At 51.4% G+C, this 14,876-nt stretch overlaps 1 protein-coding gene across 3 annotated transcripts in view; it reads right to left on the bottom strand.

The window, feature by feature from the left end:
• Window positions 1-3,759: 3,759 nt before the first annotated feature.
• Window positions 3,760-14,876, bottom strand: part of KLHL18 (kelch like family member 18) — a 54,016-nt gene continuing 42,899 nt past the window's right edge. For 2 of the 3 annotated variants that reach the window (XM_059160743.1, XM_059160745.1), the window contains 4 exons: window positions 13,326-13,563; window positions 10,133-10,237; window positions 8,110-8,221; window positions 3,760-6,994 (listed from right to left, as the gene is read on the bottom strand). In XM_059160743.1, the coding sequence (XP_059016726.1) occupies window positions 6,608-6,994; window positions 8,110-8,221; window positions 10,133-10,237; window positions 13,326-13,563 (842 nt within the window). In that variant the 3' untranslated portion in view covers window positions 3,760-6,607. The remainder of the gene's footprint in view (window positions 6,995-8,109; window positions 8,222-10,132; window positions 10,238-13,325; window positions 13,564-14,876) is intronic. The other variant, XM_059160744.1, reaches the window with a different exon arrangement.

Here is a 14,876-nt window from a genome sequence, read left to right as displayed (position 1 = left end):
CATAGAGCCCAACTTGGGGCTCGATCTCAGGATGCTGAGATCATGACCTGAGCTGAAATCAAAAGTCAGATGCTCAACTGACTGAGCCACCCAGGTGCCCCCCAAAAATGAAGTTTTAAAAATTAACTCAAAATGGATCATACACCTACATAAGAGCTAAACCATGAAACTTCTAGAAGAATTCCTTTGTGATCTTTGCTTATGCAAAAAGTCCTTAAGACTATGACTCCAAAAGCATAATCCATAAAACAAATTGCTAAGCCAAACTTTGTCAAAATTAAGAACTTGGACAATTCAAGAGACGCACACCGCTGACAAAATGAAAACACACCATACCCTGGGAGAAAATATTTACAAGTCCTGCATCTGATAAAGGGTTGGTATCCAGAAAATGTAAAGAAGCTTTATAGTTCATTCATAAGACATGACCCAATTTCCAATTTAAAAATGGGCCAGGTTTGAATAGCCATTTCACCGAAGATAGAGTCAACAAGGGCATGAAAAGATGCTCCAAATCTTTAGTGGTCAGGAAAATGCAAATTAAAACTCTGGGGAGGGGCACCTGGGGGGCTCAGTGGGTTAAAGCCTCTGCCTTCAACTCGGGTCATGGTCCCAGGGTCCTGGGAACGGGCCCTGCGTTGGGCTCTCTGCTCAGCAGGGAGCCTGCTTCCCCCTCTCTCTCTGCCTGCCTCTCTGCCTAGTTGTGATCTCTCTCTCCCTGTCAAATAAATAAATAAAATCTTAAAAAAACAAAAAACAAAACAAAACAAAAACTCTGAGGAGATGCCATTCACATCCACTAGAACGGCTCTAATCAGAGAGAGACGATTTCAAGAGTTGGCAAGCTGCAGGGCAACCGAATGCTCACCCACTGCTGATGGGAACACGGCAGAATGGTACAGCCACTGTGGAGCAGCTCATCGGTTTCCTAAAAAGTTGAACAAACACTTACCATGTGACAGGCACCTTCCAGGCACCTACTCCAGAGAAATGAAGATGCACGTCCACAAAGACTTGTACATCGCGCGGCAGTATTTTTCATAACAGTCACAAACTGGAAACAAACTAAATATTCATCAATTAGTGAAAAAAAATGGATAAACAGAATGTGGCGCATCTACACAGTGGAATATTATTTAGGAACAATAAAGAAACAAAAGGGTACATGCTGCTGCCTAGATGAACCTCAGATACATTCTAAAGGGGGCACCTGGGTGGCTCTGTGGGTTAAGCCTCTGCCTTCGGCTCAGGTCAGGATCTCAGGGTCCTGGGATCGAGCCCTGCATCTGGCTCTCTGCTCAGCAGGGAGCCTGCTTCCCCCTGCCTCTCTGCTTATTTGTGATCTCTCTCTCTGTCAAAATAAATAAAATCTTAAAAAAAAAAAAAAAAAAGAAGAAACATTCTAAAGAAGCAGGCACAAAAGACCACCCTTTTATATGATTCCATTCAGAATAGGCAAATCTGTGGAGACAGAAAGTGGTTGCCTGAGGATGACGGTGGGAGTGGGGATTAACTACACACGGGGAAGAAGGAACTTTTTGAAATTATGAAAATATTCTAAGATGGGACAGTGGTCATGGCTGCACAATTCTATTTGCCAAAAATCTTAGAGCACTTAAAATGGGTAAATGTTGGGTGCCTGGGTGGCTCAGTGGGTTAAAGCCTCTGCCTGCAGCTCAGGTCATGATCCTGGGGTCCTGGGATTGAGCCCCGAATTGGGTTCTCCACTCAGCAGGGAGCCTGTTTCCCCCCTCTCTCCGCCTGCCTCTCTGCCTACTTGCGATCTCTGTCAAATAAATAAATAAAATCTTTAAAAAAGGGTAAATATTAAGGTATGCAAATTATGCCTCAATAAACTATTAAAAATCAGCAGTGTTTGCATCTGATATCCCCGAGTGTCCTCAAGTTCAAGAAACATACTTACGACACCTCCTCTATGCACCCAGTGCTGAATACATGACAAAAGACACTATCCACCAGGTAAGACAGGTAAACAGTCTGTTCCCTGGTGGGATACAGCAGGTGGGGACAAGCATGGAAAAGGGGCACCGTGCTGACAAGAGATGCTTTCCTAGAGGAGGGACAACTATGATGACACCCTGAAGGACTATTTCAGGGAGGCCAAGTGGGGACAAGTGCCAGGATGCATGGCCTTCTATGCCATGCGGGGATTTTATCCTGAACTGTCAAGCTAAGAAAAGAGAATAGGGAGCCGGAGCTCATCTCTGTTAGAGAGAAAAACATCTGGGTACCACTAGAGATGAAACTGGGAACAGCAAGGCTGGGCTAATCACTATGAGGACAGAGAGATGCCCTTGGCACTTTTTGGTTGTACAATGTTATGTCATCGTGAGCAGGAGCAGAAACCAGTAGTGTTCACCTTTGAGGTGAGGAGGAGTGGGCTCTGCTGTTGGTTGTGAAGGGAGAGGAACCCATGGGACTACAACAGAAGGACATGGGGAGTCCAGCAGATGAGTTTAGCTGAGTCTAGCTGGACTTCTGAACAAGAGGGTGGTTACATGGAAAGGGCTGTTCTTTTGGGGCAAACAACTTTCTTCTACAGCATAGAGCCCACAGATAAACTGGCTTCCTCTGCTTTGGCATGAAGGTACTTACTTCTATGATGCAAAATCCATCACAGTTCTGGGCAGCAGCCCTGCACACACCAGGCACGAGGCTGGACGGACCAGACGCTGCTCCCATGCAGCGAGCTGGACTGAGTGTGGAAATCTGGTTTCAGTTCTTGGCAACACCACCAGTTAGCTGATGAATCAGGTCCGCGGGCCCTTCATTTCATACTGAAATGAGCCATGCTAACTACCTGGTGGGGATTCCTGAGAGGCCCTGGTGAGAATTTATAGTGTTTATGTGTGAAACGTGTGCTGGTGGGATGTTACATGGGAGAGACATACCCTTCCAAAGACTTGAAAAACAAGTTGCCGGCATAATCATCACCCAGTGGGTAAGACTGACCATAGCTGACTTCTGGAAAAGTGCAAATGAAGAGTTTCCTGACCTCCACAACCAGTAACCAGCGTGTAATCTCAGGAAGGCAACTCTGGAATGTGGCTGTATTTGGAGAAGTAGAAACTAAAGACGGGAGTCTGGTTCTCTCCCATTCTGAGGACAAACCACCACAGGAATTTGCCTGCACCGGAGTGCCTGGCTGGCTCAGTGGGTTAGAGCCTCTGCCTTTGGCTCTGGTCATGTCCCAGGGTCCTGGGATTGAGCCCTGCATCTGGCTCTCTGCTCAGCAGGGAGCCTGCTTCCCTCCCCCCCTCCCCCGGTTCTGCCTGCCTCTCTGCCTGCTTGTGATCTCCATCTGTCAAATAAATAAATAAAATCTTAAAAAAAAAAAAAAAAAAAGAGTTTTCTAGTACCTTTTATGTGCACCAAGGTTAAGCACTTCTGGCCCAGAGTTTTAGAAAGGAGCTGGACATTTTGGTTCTAGACAGTCAATGGGGCAGCCGCATTCCATCAGGGAACTCATGTTTTATGGCTCTGAGTGAAGAAAAGGGGAAAGCCGAGAGGAGTGCTGATTTGGACACCAGCAAGTATGCAACATGCGTATTTTTCACCCGAACCCATTCTTATAAAATACACATGTCTCTCCAAGGACTGCTTTTGCTACACATCTGGCCCTTCTCTTATTTTCACAGGAATATTTTTACATTGTCCAATGTATTTTTTCACTGAAAGGCAAAGAAAAGATGATTTACTTCTAATATTTAAAAAATAAAACAAGAAAGGACAAGAAGGTATTAGGAGTGTACTCTTTATTTCTCTTTGGTTTCTTAACACAAAAGACATGCGTTCTATAAATAAAAGGAAGTAAGATTTGCTGGGGGACAACGACTTGGTGGGGGGTGGGAGGAGCAGAATTGCTACCTACTCCCATCTCTGTGGCCGAGTCAAAAGGCTGGTCTTCAGCTCCCATCCTGGCTTTGATCTCAGGTGAAACCTGGAAGACAAGGCTCCGTGTGTTATCTGGGAAGGGGAAAGGCCCCAGGACAGTGAGTGTCACAGTCCTGTACTCACAGGTGGTCCACTGAGCACAACATCTCCCCCACCCGCTGGTTACACCCTTTTCACAGTATCCTTGGGTGAGGACTCTTCACTGGGGCTCCTGGAAAGGCCAAAGAGCCAGCCCAGCCACTTGCAAACATCCTCCTCAGACTACGGAGCCGACTGCTGAAGAGTGTGCAAATGTTGGTGGTGGCTCATTTTTGTTCAGAGCTCACCTAGATCAAAACATAGGCCTCTCAGGTGCAGCAGTGTACCTTCCGCACCAGGAGATGGGGGTGGAGTTTGGGAGGTTACTAAGAGAGCAGCAGATCGCACGGGAAATGACCTATCAGCCTCAATGGCAAAATCTGTGCCACCGTCCTGAGGAGCTGGGAAGCCTGCTCGTTAGCCCACTCACTGATCCTTAACCCCTCCGTGATCTGGGCTGGCCGGGACTGCTTCTAGTTCACAGAAGGGCTTGTAACAAGATGGGCACGGACACACATCTCTCTAACAGGAAACACAGACCCCACTGCCTTCCCAGTCTACCTCTGTAGACAGACTGAAAGGGACTGAGAAATGCTGGGGTTCCGCCACGAGCCCAGGCTCAACTATATCAGACTGCTGAGTCTTTTAAAATAAAAAGATAATTTTCAAGTGCTTGTAGCAGAGGCCCAGCTCCTAAGTGGTGGGTAACAAAGGTACTTCCCTCTGGATACATGGCGATTGCACATACTCGTAAACCTTGTGGTGCTGGGGTGGGAAAGACATCTCAGGCTCACACTGTGCCTTTCTGAACACGCTTCCAGGTCACCCCAGGCAGCCATCAAGGGACGAGAGACCAGCCAGGTGGAGGATGGGGCCCTAAGAGCCAGTCTTGCATGAAAGGAACTATATCCTCTTTTAGTCTGTACTGGAAGCATTTTAGAAAACCAGATTTTGGCAGCAGCAGTTGAAGGACAGCCCCACTGCCCAGTGCACTGGTAACACAAGAGTCCTCCTGTTCGGGTTCCACTGTGCGACACCGAGGTCCCGTCCAGGGAGGAGGAGGAAGGAGCATGGAGTCTCTTCAAGAGGTCATTTGCTAAGATCAGAGGAAGAAATATAAAATCTTGTTCTTTGCAGCAGCAAGAGATTCTTTCGGCCTTTAGTTCTCTGCCATAAAGTCAGCTTTGCTCGAATGTAAAGGCCCACCTTGCTGGTCGTTCTGCCGAGGGCTGGAGGGAAGCCAGGCCCCTGGAATTGGCGAGGGGATGGAAAAGCAGTGGACTGGGGGGGTAGATGAAGTTACTGGTCCAAGCTGGCCATGGCTGGTGGAAGGACCAAGTCCCTGGTTAGGTTCTAGGTACCAACGGTCAATGTACCCTAGAAGCATCACGATGAAGAAAACGATCCAGGAATGATAGATAGATAGACGAGAATCCGGCCGGACCTGCTCTTTCTTTGCTGGTCAGATGAGGAATGAAAGTGGGGGTGGGGAATCTGAGTGAGTGCCATGGTGGCTGTGGGAGGTGACCACAGGGGCACCCGGAGCCTCCAGCGACCAGCTGGGAACTCCCACCTAGAAGAGTGGCCGGCTGTAAAGCAGCCCACTCGCTAAGCCTACAGTTAAAAAAAAGTCCTCTGATGGCGGGTGTGAATGCGAACCCCGTGAGCACCTTGCTAGAGGACCAGTGGAGAATACACTGAGCCCGGACATGCGAGGGCCTGGACACGCAAGGGCTCAGAGGCGACCCCGAGTGCCGTGCAAGGCCTCAGGACCCTGGGACCCGAACGTGGGAGCGGACACCGCCCTTCTCGTGGTGGCAGTCTTCCACGGAGACACGTGTTCCCCTTTAGTGTCTTTCAACGTTTTCTTCTCCCAAAGAATGTTCACTTAAAAAAAAGTACTTTTCTTTCCTGTTTCTTTCAAGTGTTTCTTTGTTTCAATTTCCTTCGATTTCTTTCAAGTATCTTTTTTTTTTCTTTTTCTTCTTCTTTTGTTGCTCCTCAACAAGATGAAAAGACCTCACTGAAATCCCGAAGCTGGACATGGGAAGAGCTTCTGTTCTCCTTGGTTACCTAGCAGTGAGGACCCAGTGCTCTGTGCCCTCGGATGGAAGAGATGCTCGTGCGCAAGCAGCCCCCGTGCTGGGGTGCCTCTGCCACAGGCAAAGAGGACACCCCAAGTCCATCCTTCCTCCCCCAGCCGCAGCCCAGCTGCCAACAGGCTGGGCCACCAGAGCCACTCCTCTGCTGACTGGCCACAGCACGGCTGGAGAGCAGCAGGTGAGGAGTGTCAGACGGCAGGCCTTCTGCAAGCGGCAGGTGGGAGCTGGCCCTGGATGGAGCCCGTGTGCGTGTGGACCAGCACAGCAGTCCCGTCGCCAGCTGCGGAACCCAGAAGGGCTCTGCCCCACGTGGTGCACCTTGGTGACCTAGGCTTGACGGTCCCCAGGGCAGCGCGGAGAGGGAGGATGTAAGCACCTGGAAAAGCCGTACCTCCAGCGAGCTCACATTCACCCCGTCTTCTGGTCTACCCCCTCTCCCAAGAGGGCCTGTCCCTGGAAGGGAGCGCCTATGTTTGTACCAGATCCCTACCCCGCCACATCCCCCCTCCGCCTTAGATAGTGAGGAGGGGGATGCAGCCCACACCCACGCCGCCCTCGTGACAGGCCATGGGGGCCATGAATGTCCAGCGGTCCGTCTCCGGGTCGTACATCTCCACCGAGCTGAGGTTTGACTGTCCGTCATAGCCCCCCACGGCATAGAGGCGCCCGCAGCTGGCCACCAGGGACACCCGGCTCCGGCGTGTGTGCATGGGCACGATCAGGCACCACTGGTCGGCCACGGAGCTGTACATCTCGGCGATGCTGAGGAAGCCGGAGCCGTCATAGCCCCCGCAGACGAACATCTTGCTTCCCAGGGAGGCGGCCCCGTGCCGGCAGCGCTTGTTGAGCATGCCGGCGGCCGGGTGCCAGGTGGCCGTGTGCTGGTTGTAGTGCTCCACCTGCAGTGGGGAGAGAGGCCCAGGTCCGCAAGTCAGAGGCTGAGCCCGAGTGCGGCACGTGGCAGGGCCTCGAAGTGCCCGGAGGCAGCCTCCAGGGAGAGGCCCGCGCACTGCCCCTGATGTCCACTTTCCGCAGCGGCACCCCTGCTCCTGGGCTGATCCACAGAGAGCACCTACTCTGACCCCTGCTGTCTTACTTCCCGGGAAACAACGGCGTTGCCCAAGGAGGCACTCCTGCGGGGTCCGGGGGACGGGAGGAGAGCAGGGTCTCCTGAAATCCGTCCAGAGCGCAGCCCTGATGGACATCACAGACCTACTACTAGACGGCAGTTGAGGTTTTTTTAAAGAGAATAAGTGCAATTTCATGGGACGCCTGGGTGGCTCAGTGGGTTAAGCATCTACCTTCTGCTCAGGTCATGACCCCAGGGTCCTGGGATCGAGCCCCACCATCGGGCTCCCTGCTCCACAGGGCACCTGCTTCTCCCTCTGCTTGCCTCTCACTCTGCTCCCCCTGCTTGTGCTCTCTCTCTGACAAATAAATAAAATCTTAAAAAAAAAAAAAAAGAATAAATGTAATTTCAGATAAATTATCCAGAATACAACTATTCGCAAATCCACCCTATCTAGAGTTGAGCTTACTCCGGGCAGCGGTTCAGTGGAGAACGGAGCGGGGCGAGCGGGGGACGGCGCGGCTATACTCTTCCCCTCCTCTGCGTACCCTGGCTCCACTCTCGGAAGAAATCTCAGAGCGCGTGGCAGACGGCCCGAAACCTCCCTAGATGACGCTCTGCCCAGTTATGGCAAGGCTGAAGTTTCTTTAAAAAAACTGCCTTTCAAAATTACACTCAAAGGTGGGGGACACTTGGGTGTCTCAGTCGGTTAAGCATCCGACTCTTGATTTTGGCACAGGTCACGATCTTTCAGGGCTGTGAGACTGAGCCTTGCGCTGGGCTCCACGCTCAGCAGGGAGTCTGCTTCTCTCCTTCTCCCTCTCCCTCTGCCCCTCACCCCACTTGAATTTGTGATCTCTCTTCAAAATAAATCTTTAAAGACAGAATTATTCCTTGAAGATGGGAGGAGTGAGTGCCCTTAGCCCCAGGGGAGCCCACACTCACGCTGCTGAAGATCTGCAGCCCGTCGTGGCCGCCTGACACATAGATCCTGCCCTCAAACACCGTCACCCCTGCAGCACTGCGACTTGAGCTCATCGGGGTCACCACCGTCCACCTGCAGGAAAGAGCCAGACGAGGGAAGCCATGAGATGCAGTGTTGCTGTCCTCCCAGGACAGCTTGGAAGCGGCTGGGCAAACTGTACAGCGCTCCTTCTCACCCTGGACAATCTCCCCACCTCTATAGGCAAGTCCCTCCCTCTTACTCCTGCCCAGTCCTGGGAATGGGGCCACTGGCCATCTAGCTGTCCTTCTCAGATTCAACGTTTTTATGGCCCTCTTCTCCTTTATCTTCAACATTCCTGTGGTCACCAAGTCCTTCTGGCCAGACTTCTAGTCATTGCTTGTTCCCACCCCCATTACCGCTGGCCTAGCTTGGGCCTCCCCTCGCACAACCTGCCACAGCCTCTGTACAGGAGGCCTGGCTTTGAGACCCCGCCCACCCCGACGCCGTGTGGCACGTCCCTCGGGTGGCTACTCCTCATTTCCTCCAGGGCAGAGTCTGAGTTCCCTGTGCAGTTCTTTTTTTTCTCAGGCCTCACCTATTTGCACTTTCCGCTCCTGCCATGTGCCACCCACGCCGGCTCCTCATTCACAACGAGCACCTTCCTTCCTCTGGGCCTCTCCTCGTGCTGTCTCCCTGCCTACCATGCGCATCTCCCACTGTCCGTGATGGGCCTCCTCTCAGAAGTCATCCCTGCCGCCCTGCTGCTCCCTGCCAGCTGCGGTAGAGATGAAGGTGCTCCCAGGAAGTCCAGGCAGGCCCCACAGGGTAGGCTAATCACGATGTACCCGGGACCCCAGCAGACCAGCTGCTACTTTTTTTTTTTTAAGATTTTATTTATTCACTTATTTGAGAGAGAGAGAGAGCACAAGCAAGCAGAGAGAGAGAGAGAGGAGGAAGCAGGCTCCCCGCTGAGCAGAGAACCCAATGCAGGGCTTGATCCCAGGACCCTGATATCGTGACCTGAGCCGAAGGTAGAGGCTTTAACCCACTGAGCCACCCAGGCGCCCCCCAGCTGCTACTTTTAAGGATCTCAGACACCCCGCCTGACACACAGTAAGTTGGTTAAGTGAATGGGATGCTGGCTGAAAAGCATTCGGATGAAGCCATTTAATGAACTGGCTTATGAGAAGATTCAAATACTGAAATGAAAAATTCGGGCTAACCTTGCCAGCTGTTTTCCAAAGAGTAGTCCACAAAATAAGATGGTGACAGGCATTACGTAAGATGAGATTCAACAGATTTCTTTACTGCCGAATTTTTCAGTCTTTAAATTGTTACTATGTTTGATGGAAATTAAGAACTCTGGCGGTACAGACACCATTGCCTTCCAAGCTTATCCGACTACGTAACATTTTTCTTTCTTTCTTTTTTTTTTTTAAAATATTTTATTTATTTATTTGTTAGAGAGAGAGAGCAAGCACAGGCAGACAGAGCAGCAGGCAAAGGCAGAGGCAGAGGGAGAAGCAGGCTCCCTGCTGAGCAAGGAGCCCAATGTGGGACTCAATCCCAGGACACTGGGAGCATGACCTGAGCCGAAGGCAGCCACTTAACAAACTGAGCCACCCAGGCGTCCCCAATGTAACATTTCTTGCCCCCCTAAATCACATCCAACCCAAATCATACCTCTCCTACTTGGGAAAGTGATGTTCATTTATTCCTCATTTCCTTCCACTTGCATTTCCATTAAAATGGGTGATTTAACAAAGAAGTATACACTGTTAAGTAAACACCTTCAACCACCTAGGTAGACTAGTTTGTTTTTAAAACTTAGTCAATCCTGCATTCAGGAACTAGAAGTTATTAAATACCGATTATATGCAAAGTACTATAGGGACTGAAATGGTAAGATACTCTGCATCCTTCAGAAGTTTAAATGAAGACCCTGCAGTTCTAATTCTCATACTGTCCGTTTAACCAGTTCCAGTTTTCCCAGGGGAGCTGCAGGCGAGCAGGTCTCCTTACTTGTCTGTCTCAGGCGAGTATGTCTCCACAGAGCTGAGAGAAGAGTTGCCATCATAGCCCCCACAGACGTAGATCTGTCCATCCAGCACGACCGTCCCCATGGCACTGAAAAAGACAGAGCTGTCATGTAGACGGGCCTCAGACCTCCTGGGCCAGCCTTGCACGCTGCCTGGAGATCCAGCTGCCCACCACAGCCTCTTTCTAGAGCAGACCCAAATCCCACGTGTGCGACTAAGTGTAGAACAGAGGGGAGAGCAGCTGCTCTGCAGTGCCACCTGTTGGGGTTCCCTCGGGAGCCCTCTCCACCCTGGATGTATCTGAAACGTTCATCTTCTACTTCGTGTGCTCAAGGTCTCATTACATCAAGGTCCTCTCCCTCCTGCTCAAAAAGCCATCCTTGCCTCAACAACTGTCAGTCAGTCCCTCCTGACCCCAGGCTGCCAGAGCAGCTTCTTTATCTCAGGCCTTGTCATTGTCGTGGTCACTCATTCACCCCTGGCGTCCCATGAGGCACTCAGGAGGCGTGCTGTCCTGGGCCCTAGAGTCACAGTGCCGAGCAAGCCAAAGCTCCTGTCCGCAGGGGCTCATTCTGGCGCCTGGGGGTGCTGGGAAGTCACCTGTCGCCTCTTTAACAAGTGGGGACCTCCTGGAAGACAGGGTCTCCCTCTGTTGACTGTGACCATGCTTCGTGTACTGCTTTGTACGTGACAGGCCTTCAATATGGGTTTGCTTTATTAGCCTCATTTTCCTATTTAATTCACTGCGAAGTTTGACAAATGTCTTTTCATGGCAGATGTGGCACTGACCGCCACTACTTTGTCCCTGTGGGTGATGCTATGCTCCCCTTGTGCACTGATGGAGGTCCTACCCCCCCAACCACACCTGCCAAGGAAGTGCCACCACCTTCACGGTACAGACGAGCAGCCACGGCTGGGGAGGCTGGCTCCTTCTCTGGGCTGCCCAGTGACAGGCATGCCTCGGATGAGCATGAGCTCACTCCCATGCTGCCCACCGTGCCCCCCTCTTCCCAGGTCAAAGACCCAGCAGTCTGGCATAATCAGAAAATCTGTTCTACATAATGCCTCAAGAGAAATTAGACATGTGTGCCAAGCTGCCCGATTCACTGTTTTCAAATCTGATGCTGGAGAAGATTCAAAATGAATCTGGGTGGCTGACAAACAGGAAAATAAAATATGCCAGGTTTAACGGCCACCTTTCAAACGTACACAGGAAACCAAGCTGATCCCCGTAATGTCCCTTTGAGTGACACCGTAAAAGACCCCCTCAACTGGCCCAGAAGAGGAAAAGGACTTTTGCCTCAGGCAAGGATGGTGGGAAGACCACAAATTCACTAGACACTGTCATGTGCTTCCAGAAGTGGACAGAAGGAACAACACAGTAGTTCAGCAACCATATGAGGGAGAAGAGTCAGAGAACTGAGTGAGGTTAACTATCAACCGGGTGATAAAGCCAGTGTGAAGACGGAGGAGGCCTGCTTGGTCCACCAGAGGAAGCATGGCCTGGAACACTGCAGGCGAGGGGAAAGATGATGGCAGGAAGGAGCTTGTCACCACTAGCAGGACAGAGAGCCGTGTGGGACGGTAGGAAAGAAGTGACTCAGAACAGTTTTTGGCAGCCTGTAATTTCAAAGGGATGAAACGGAGCCGGGTCTTTGCTAATAAGAGGGCATTAACCACAGCGAGGGAAGGGGATGCCCGGAGGACTCTTCTCCCAGACAACACTCCAAACTCTGTGACATCAAAGCAAGGAATTTGCCCAGAGCAGATACCCAGAGAAGAACGGGCTGCAGTAAAAGCAAAAAAGGCACTCATGGCTGGGGAAATGGAGCAATGAGTCATCCGAGGCCAAGAAGCCTGTGAGACGCCCAAGGATAGAAAAGGGAAGCACTGAGGTATGGGGAGGAAGGAACGGGGAGGGTGTTAGCTCAGGGAGGAGCCGATCATGTATACAAATTTTTCTTCCCAAACAAACCTACTGTGACCCTTTGTGAATCTGGTCTTACCGGTACAAAGGCAGACTCCTCCCTGCTCAAGGCCACACACTAACATTGCAAAACATGGTATGTGCGCCTCCTGGCCTGACACTTCTTCTTCCTCACCACACAGGCAGTTGCTTGATCTTACACTCACAACAACCAGAGCAGGGTCAGACAAAGGGGCCTATCAGGCAAATGCTTAGGCCACAGAATTTACAAAGCAGAAATGCCCTCAAAGAGCATCTGCCCCAGTCGTTTTCAAACTGCCCCTTTCAAAAACAACTCCTGTGACTTTCCCCCTAAAGTTGGGCATCTGTCACGGAAGCTCGACTCATGAGAGAGATGCAGAACTGTTCTGGTTACTGGGGTACGGACTGCCTCCTCCGTCAGCCCCGGAAGAGAGAGCTGAGCACTGCTTGAAGCCGCTGACCCGGGGTGGCCCCACGGAGGGCAGAAGAACAGAAGACCCTGTCCAGTGATCCCTCCTACTCCAGAGCCCAGCTGTGCACATGCTCCCCACATGCCTGACGGAAGGGAAGAAGCCGCCTCCCCTTCAGCACTCAGAAGGCTGAATGGAGGTGCCATTCAAATGCCCTCCAACTCCTCTTCAGGAAATATAGCAGGCAAGTGACAGAGGAGACAAGTATCTGGAGTGTGTTAAGAGACATAAATCCGGTCCACCTATGTGCTCACACCTGGCGGAGGGAGGAGGGGACTGAAAGAAGCACGTTGCTATGGCTCAGGTACTCGCAGCGTGGGAGAAGCACGGGTGTGGCAGGGATCCAGGCGTGGGGGTGGGGCGAGAGTATAAGGGACAATGCTGCTCACGTCTTTTCATCACTAATAAAGTTAAACCCTCCTTACTCGTCAAGTTTCACCTGTAATCTTCCGGATGTTTCCATCCAGTTTCTTTCCCTTTTGGAAATCTACCATAACATATGTTTCAGTCCTTATCTGACACATAAATAACAATACAACTTCTACATGTCTGTGTCTCCTCAACGGACAAGGCAAGGATTTTACTTTGGAGCAGATGGGGGCGAGCTCCAGGTAGGTGCTGGCAGTGGCTGGCCTAGCCACAGGAAACCGCCAGGCCAGCTTGTGTTTTGTATTACTCTGTGCCCCTGCCCGTCTAGCATGGCGCTCCCCAGATGCTCAGTGTGTGCGCTCGGGCTGCCCAAGTGGCTTCCAGAATACCTCCTCTTGCTATTCATGCTCCGCACTCTGGTCCACGTGTCCGTCTCTGGGTTGTAGACCTCCACGGTGCTCAGCCGCAGCTGGCCGTCATACCCGCCGATGGCATAGAGAAGCCCATTCACCACAGCCACACCGACGCGGCTGCGGGCTGTCGTCATGGGATGGCACTTCTCCCAGCGATTGGCAATGGGGTCGAACACTTCTACCACATTCAGGGAATCACCTGCATAAAAATTTGCTACTCAAATTAAAACAAATGAGACCACGTGTTTAGATCACAGCTGTTGGGCAATGATTACATGGAACGTTTGACTTGGCTCTATCGGCTCTCCCCACAGAAATGCTCAAGCCACATGGGCCCACTAAGACGCTTCAGCCGTGCTAACCTCAAACCGAATTCTTTAAGGAAAATCAGAATCAGACAGGAAGCATTTAGTTTTAAGCTACAATAAGGTATTCTACCCGCTTAAGGCCAAAGTGGAAGGGAAATGGACACACTCTCCCCACAGTGCAGGGGGCATGCCCAGAGGGAAGAACCTGGGTTCCCCTGCTGCCTTCACTTATTAGCATGTGACCCTGGGCAAGTTGCTTTGTATCCCCATCTTCTACTCTCACATGCGACATGGAGATAATCTCTATGGCAGAGCTGTCGTCAGGATTAAATGGCAGAAAAGCACCTAACGTAGTTGTAGAACACATTACGTGCTCAACAAATTGTAGTTACAGTCAGCAGGAATGATGAGTCCAACCCTGACATTTACAACAGGGTGTTTTTTGGATCAAATAAAATCATCTCCTCCCTGTTCTATCCCACCGTGGGGCACTTCACACCTACCACACCCCAGTGTCTACCAGCTGAGGTCGTCCCTTTTCCAGGACACATGGTCAACAAGCATAGGGTAAGCAGACTAGCACCCACCTCTCATTAACCTTCAATTAAAAACAGAACTGCCCAGGACTGCCCACCACCTGCCCCCCTCCATGAGCCTGGACTGACCTTGAGGAAAGGCCCGGCCTTCACGTGGGAAGTGACTCCGCCCTTTGCCACCAACTGTGCCACCAAGATCCAGGAGTCCACAATGCCCCTCCCTGTGCCTGGGTGTGCAGGAGGGCAGGGGGCCTCACGGGCTTGCCTGAGAACTTGGCTGGGTGAGCGGCCAAGAACATGCCGACTCTAAAGCCTGCATGCACTGCACGGGAGGCAGCAGGTGGCGAGAAAGTGGGATTATGGTTAGGGGCAACTCTGTGTATTTGGAGAATTTCCCTTCTCATGGTGACAGGCTCAGTCTAACCCCAGATATCCATAGGACCAAATGTGACTCTCATCACAGGCAGCGGGTAACAGAGTTGGGTCTCGGACTGCACGCTCTCCAAGGCTGGTATTTGGCTCTGATACTCTGATTCAATGGTATTCACACCTGACACCCTTTCACTGCCCAGCATAGCAGCTGCATCAATCAGGAGAGACCAGGGTGGCGACACATGGAGGAAGGGAGCCAGAGGACCAGGCTAGGTTGTTTGGTGCTTTTTCATCCAAAGTCCAAGACAGGG

This window comes from Mustela lutreola, chromosome 2, assembly GCF_030435805.1.
Source record: "Mustela lutreola isolate mMusLut2 chromosome 2, mMusLut2.pri, whole genome shotgun sequence".
Taxonomy (NCBI): domain Eukaryota; kingdom Metazoa; phylum Chordata; class Mammalia; order Carnivora; family Mustelidae; genus Mustela; species Mustela lutreola.
This window is presented reverse-complemented; position numbering and strand designations above follow the sequence as displayed.